This window comes from Hibiscus syriacus, unplaced genomic scaffold, assembly GCF_006381635.1.
Source record: "Hibiscus syriacus cultivar Baekdansim isolate YM2019G1 unplaced genomic scaffold, ASM638163v2 tig00111128_pilon, whole genome shotgun sequence".
In the NCBI taxonomy this organism is placed as follows: Eukaryota; Viridiplantae; Streptophyta; class Magnoliopsida; order Malvales; family Malvaceae; genus Hibiscus; species Hibiscus syriacus.
The window spans coordinates 677,299-684,362 of record NW_024062989.1 but is presented as its reverse complement, the minus strand read 5'-3'; the positions used below and the strand labels follow the sequence as shown (position 1 = coordinate 684,362).

The following is a 7,064-nucleotide window of genomic DNA, read 5'->3' as shown; positions in this document are numbered from 1 at the left end:
TGCTTGCAGATGTGGACTGATCTTTCTTCTCTCCAGCTTTCACCATCAGACTCAAGATTCTTTGGAGACATCTCCTAGTTTCCTCTGATCTAGCTTCCAAAATCTTGAATCTTCCCACTTGTTCTTCTGCTTTTTCCACCACTTTGGTATGGTTTCTTGATGTTCTTCACCGCTTGTTTCTAGAACTTCTGAGGCTTTGTTTTCTACCATTTTTTTCCAGCTTGAGGTGGGATCAAAAAATGACTCTGATACCAATTTGTCATGGACCCGTATAAATTAGGCCGAAGAAGATAAAAGAAATTAAGAATAGAGATAGAAGTTGAGAGAAGTAAGGAAGATTGTGTTTCGTTCATCAAAATCATAATATTTCTTTTAGTACAAGTTCATATTCATATAGTTGATAGACCTGCTCCATAATAGCTCAACATATTTGCTAATAATCCATTCTCTTCGGATCTACTCCGCTCCAATGCCTGATCCGTATTTGACTCGCAGAAGTTCCCATCGTCTAGTTTAGCTTGCCCATCTATGCACATTACACAATAATTGAAGTAGCTTAGTTTATGTAATTAAAATTTTTAATTATACTATGTTGATGACGTTAACAACGATTAAGTGTTTCCGGCCACAAGTTTGTGGGTTGTCCAATGCCTTGTGGTTTTCAGATCACAAGGATGGAGAAAATCAATGCACTCTCGAGCAATGTTTAATGCCTTGCAAGAGAAGATGAATTGTCTTCACATTCAGGGCGATAGAATTTTCTTTCTCATATAGTGCATGTATTGTGTTAATATTCTGCTACCTTAATTGTCTTATTTTTCTCATCATCTGACATCACTTTCAACTCGGTTCCAGACTGTTTTACAACTGGATATATACCAAAAACACACACACACACACAATTTATATATACAAGGTATATACCATCTCACCGGTGGATAATTATTCTATAATTTCAAATATCATCTAGTGGGTGGTAAAGCCATATGTGAACCCGATACAAAGCGACAGATCCTATCAAACACTTTTTCACAACCACAACCTGCAATGCATATACATTTTTTTTTTGCAAGAAAACAAATGCATATACATATTTATATGTACAAGATGATCCCTTTAATGAATTTTCTTCCAACGGAAAACTAAGTGCTGTGGTTAAAATCCATGACGCGACTTCGCAGCTGTCCGTTGAGAGTTTGGTTGGTGGATGACGGAGGCATCTGTATCTGCTGGTGCAGTGGGGTCTGATGGACACCGAAGTGCGGAGCAGGTTGGTGGGGTAAAAACTGAGGAAGCGGTCCCCTGTTGAATGGATTTCTGTTCATAGCTGACATTTGACTGGCTTGTATCTTAAGCCGTTGCACTTCTTCCCTCAGTGCATCATTCAGTGCTGCAAACCATAGGAAAATAAATAAATACAGCATAAATAAGATATCATCAAAACCTAATTTTTTAACTGTCTGGACCGCATTGATGACCTAGCAGGAATTGGTTACATTAAAAAAAAGGTTTATGACGATATCTATATGGCATCTGAAAACCACATGAAAACAAAAATGTGGCATATCTATATTGCAATCACTTAACTCTGAAATGGAAAAGTTTTTATGGTTTTACAAACATCATATTTGACAATTTACTACAAAACGGTAATAAGTCCACCTATGAAGCTCCCACCCACTGCACAAATGAGAAGAAACATACATACCATCTCTAAGCTTTTCTTGTTGCTCCATAGCCTGCAGCCGCAGTTTGAGTTCCTTATTCTCAGTAGTCAGTCCAGTGGTGTCTCTCTGCATCATAGTATAAATATATCAAAATTGATTCCTTTCACTGTGCGTGCTTCAGCAGAAATAAGTCAATAGGAATCTAGAAATACAGTCATATATTACGAGAATGATAACTAGAAAAGCAAATAGCCAAAAAGAGAAATTAAGGCAAGGAATCAGCAGAAGCAACTATCAAACCAATCATCAATTAACAACTATGACAGAGACACGAGTGTTGTCACATCAACCAAATGAAATCATGTAAAAAATGTACATATTCTACATAGTTTAAAATTTAAATATCACATTGCCTGCTTCACAATGAATGTAGAACTGGAAAAGTATCAGATGAGAGAAAAAAATTGATTGAACAATCAAACTACTAAGGATTTGTAGTTTTTATGTCATGAATTATACTATTTTGTATTCAGTGTACTTTTGTTATTTAGTTATTTTAGCTAGATTAACAAGTCAAGGCTTAGGGTCGCATATGCTCTTTGAGAGATTATGAATTGAGATTTTTCAGGCCTATATACATAACCAAGTTGTATGAATGCATGCATCTTTTCTTGATTTAAAAAAAAAGTTGTAAGTACGGACTATCCATGAGATCAGTAGGAAGATCTGCAGAGGAAAAAATTACACTGTTTTCATTTTACTTTCCTAATAAGGAAATGCTAGTGGATGGATTTTTTGCTTATTTAAGCTCAAGAGAAAAAGAGACATGAAGTCAGAGGGAAAGTGCACCGTTTTGTTTTGCTTTCACAAGAAAACGCTCGAGGAAGTCACTTTACCCCCGTTCAAGCCATAGAGAAATATGACGCATAAAGTCAGTGAAGTATGTGCTTTACAGGAGATACATCTATATGTAGTAAAATGCATCCACATACAACACGGTAACATACAGAACAGACAAAAATAATTAGTAGTGATACTCTATTCATTCCTCAACTAAATATCAAGCTCTTGAAAGTATTTGGAGAACTCAAAAAGTGATGGTTATCTAGCAGTTGTTTTATAAGGTACTGAACTGACAGGCACCTTGGAAGGAAAGGGCATCATTTCAAGACATATTTTGAGAGCTGCTGAGTTAGCAAAGGCTGGTATTGGTTGATCTAGTGGTAATGTGTTGAGGTTCTTAAGTTGTTGTGCTTAGTCAGTGTTTTAGGTTTCTGGTTTTACTGCTGCAGTATGTGTTATGTTTTTAAGTCTTATGTTACAAGCAGTCTATGATTAGGAATTGGTTGTACGTTATGATTCAGAGTAATAAAATTCAGAGGCATTCTTTTCCTCCTTCCTATGTCCTTCATGTTACTGATATAACATGTAGGATATGAAGGGGTTTTTAATGAGGCCTAACTTCTATAAAAAAAACAAAACCGACAGGCACCTTCAAAAGATTCAATGTCTGAAATTGACCAACCCAACTGACCCTATTTTGTCACATAAATGTCAGTCCGAGTCTCTAGGCATATGCATGGCCTATATTATATCAGCAGAACCAAAGAAGCAGTTTTGATATGGAACAGTTGAAAAGCTATGGAAAAGAGGAGATTTATGCCTTACCTTCATTCCTATTCAGGAAAAAGGGAAGTGCACAAAGTCTCCTTCCTCTCAGCAGTTAAAATGGCATGAATCCATCTCAAGAGGGTTAAATACAATTTTTCATTTAAATATTCTGAGATATTGTGATACACCCTAAAAGCATCACAAATTATCATAAAACATAAGTACTCAAATTTTATCACTAAACCCAATAGATTATTTTCCTGGTAATACGCCTGTCACTTAGTTCTCATTTCCTCTAACATATCCCCATTGACAAAAGGGTTCAAAGTAGAGCTGCTTATCTGAATCACAGATCTGGCCCCAAAGCATAAAAAAACTATTGAAAACTATAATTCACCTGTTTCAGATGCATACCATCAAAAAGTTGAGTCCCAGCCCATGCAACACAGGCATACACCCTCTACTACCAAAGGTGGTGGATACAATGAACTGACTGATAGATTTAAGAATGAACATGATTCCTAATAATAATACCTCAAAAATTTTCTATGGCACAAGTATTTCAGTATTCATAGCAAATTTCCCCTCGTAATACTTAGGGATTGATCAATGATTGCTATATAAGAAAATTATGTCAGAAAATTTGTAAAACAAAAGACAATGGAACTTTCCAAGGTACAAAGTGGCAAATGATACTGGCAACATAGATTAGCTTAACATAGATTAGCTTACACAGAAGCAGTAATATAAGTCCGTTACATTTAACTGTTATTGCAACGAAGATGATTCTATCCATATAGCAGTTGAAAACTGTCGCAGAAAGATTTTCCTCATAAAAATCCACGTTGGTTTTAGGGTTCTTCCCCCCTCCTCCAAAGGAAGAAATTAAAACCGCTACTTTTTTACATAGAATTAGTTCTTCAAATAGTAGTAAATTCTATAAGTTCCAAATAAGATGGGAAAAGTCTATAACAATTATTCCAATGATCACAAATGTGATTTGACCTCTAAATGAATACGCTAGCAGGAGTTTCAAGCCTATGATAATATATGTATAAAACTTCACAACCAGTTGCTATGACAGTTACAATCAAGATACAACTAGAGAGCAGGAGACTTTGCATTTGGAAAACCGTGTATAAATGACTGAGGTATTGTATTATAATAACAAGAAAATAAGAATGCATGAACCTGGAAAGTTCACATTATAGAAAGGAGCAACCGTCTGAGTTTTAGACTTTAGAGTTGTAAAGCAAAACTAAAAAGGCATAAAATTCAATTACCTGTAACAATGTGACCAGCGCGGAGAGATTGGTAGCTTCTGTCTGAAGTGTCTGAACCTTCCTCTCAAGCTCATTCGTGTATCGAATCTTCCTCTCTTTCAAGCGTGCAGCCGATTGCCTGTTAGCCAGAATCCTACAACATAAAACAAACTTCATTTAGTAAGAGCACCGAATGACATTCATAAGGCAACAAGTATTCAACATTTTTTCACCTTCGGTAAGGTAATTACTTCTATACTGCAAACTAAAATTAAAAAAAAAAATAATGCATCACAAAACAAGGGGAACAGTCTACCAAGGAAGAAAAAACAAACTTGTTTTTTGTGAAGAAAAGATCAAAAGGAAAAAAAGAAGAAAATCATATAATTAATTACGTTTCCTTTGAATTAACTAAAATAAAAATTTGACAAATTCCACTTAATTAAAAAAAGGTAGTTGCAGATAAAATAAAAACCTTTTAGCTCTCTTGGGATCAATAAGAGCAAGCTCAGCAAGCCTATCAGGAGCCATAGCTGTCTTAACACCGTCAACAGCCATCAAAGACAGAGCCTCAAAAGACCCATCCATGGAATTACTATGCCTATGATGAGCCCTCTTCTCCCCCACCCCTGCTTTCCCGCCAAAATTCTCATCTCCAGCTCCTCCGGAAATTGCGGGTCCAGCCAATCCTAATCCCTCGAAGAAATCAGAGTCAACAGAAAGACTACGGAGATGAGAAGATATATGCCTGGGGTTACCATGGGAGGAGAAAGGAGGGTGGCCACTGGACGAGGAGTCGTCGGAGGAATCGGTGGGAACGGGGATGACATGCGGCGGAGTGGGATTGGATGAGAAAGGCGGAAGGTCAAGGAAGGAAAGATCGAGGTCGGAAGGGTCGAAGAGGAGAAGATCGTCGAAACGGAAAGTTGTATCGGAGTGAGCCCGCCGGTGGTGAGCTCCACGGGGAGGCATTTGGTCTATCGATACTGTCAGCTTTTGTTCCATCTTTTCAGTTAAAATAAGCGGAGGATACGGCGGTGGCGGTGGATTACTGGAGCAGATTATTACTATTATAGTTTTATTAATTCTGAACGAAATGAGCTGGAAAACAGTGGCGAGAAATAAAAGCGGATTTGAGATACATACTATTACTATGGAAAACAATGTTGAACGATTTTAACAAACCCAAAAAGAGATAGAGAGGCTTAATTCACATGTCGGTGCCTAAATTATATATTTTTCTCAATTATGTACTCAATTGTTTTGAGTCAAAAGAGGTGTCGATGATGATATGATTTGAATATAAACCTTGGTCAAAAATCCATACACGATACAGTTCATGTATGATGATGAGATTTGATTTTTTTAAAGGTCAATATTAATATTTTTTAATTAATAATAATATTAATTTGATTAGATAAAAATATAATAAAATTATAGCACGAGTCTACAAAAATTAAGATAAATTAAGTACTGTATTTATTATTATTTCAAAATGCATCAATTAACACCTAAATAAATAATAAGATAGGATCATACAAGAAGTGATGAAACTCAACTAAATAACTAAGAAAAAGATAGATACAAAATCACTATAGTCGATTATGGATAAATCTCAATACTCGTATATAAGTGTGTATGTTTACAAACTGACTTTACCACAATTCAATTGTAAATTATACCGTTACATTTTATTCTAAAAATATATTAAAAAAATAAAAATAAAAAAAACTTTTTTTAGAAAAAGAAAGACGATTAACCAAAATAATATAAACAATTAAATATTCATAAGCAACAAAATATAAAGAAAATTTGTTAAGGACAAATAGGTCTTTTATGCTGAACTTTTCAATATTTAAAATGTTTACTTATAATTTTGTGTACCGAGTAAAGAAGAAATAAATAATGAAAGTAGTTGATATTTCACGAGAAAACTCACAGATTCTAAACATTATAAAAATACTTTGTTGAGGAAATGACGGTGAGAGACCTAATAGCAATTGACTTTGATAATAATAAAATTTAAAATTTATTTAGATTTTGCAGCTTACATTATTATGATTCTTTCATCAGTGGTTGAATACAAGTAAATAAACCAACTACATAGATTAAAAACAACCGGGGGTAGATATATTTTATATTTAAAAGGATATTATCATTTGGTAAGCAAATTAGAGGATTGGTAGTGTGAACCTGGAGGCATTGCATTATCTTGTTGTTATATACTTAAAAATGTTAGAGAGAAACATACCAACTTATTCGGTTCACCCACCGAAATACGAAAATCTAATATACTAAAATCAACACATTTAAAACATGATTAATGAGCTGCTATCATAATGCAATAAGATGGGTCATATATGATTAATAAGGTGCTGAGGCGAAAATGGAACAGATGACAGTAATTTATGTTTTCATTTGAGGCATCGAATAAGTTTAAACAAAACCCAAATCTATATTAAAGAATGTTCAAGAAACATATTATTTCATCCATACTTAATACTAAATTGTTGATCGAGGTGTT

The 7,064-nt window shown here is 34.7% G+C and overlaps 1 protein-coding gene across 1 annotated transcript; it reads right to left on the bottom strand.

The window, feature by feature from the left end:
* Positions 1 to 936: 936 nt before the first annotated feature.
* LOC120154310 (transcription factor VIP1-like) lies at positions 937 to 5,662 on the bottom strand. The gene is made up of 4 exons (XM_039166104.1): positions 5,016 to 5,662; positions 4,562 to 4,694; positions 1,709 to 1,793; positions 937 to 1,390 (listed from the first exon to the last, which is right to left on the bottom strand). The coding sequence occupies exons 1-4, from the start codon at positions 5,543 to 5,545 to the stop codon at positions 1,143 to 1,145; spliced, it is 996 nt and encodes a 331-aa protein (XP_039022035.1). The 5' UTR covers positions 5,546 to 5,662; the 3' UTR covers positions 937 to 1,142.
* Between the last annotated feature and the right edge of the window lie 1,402 nt (positions 5,663 to 7,064).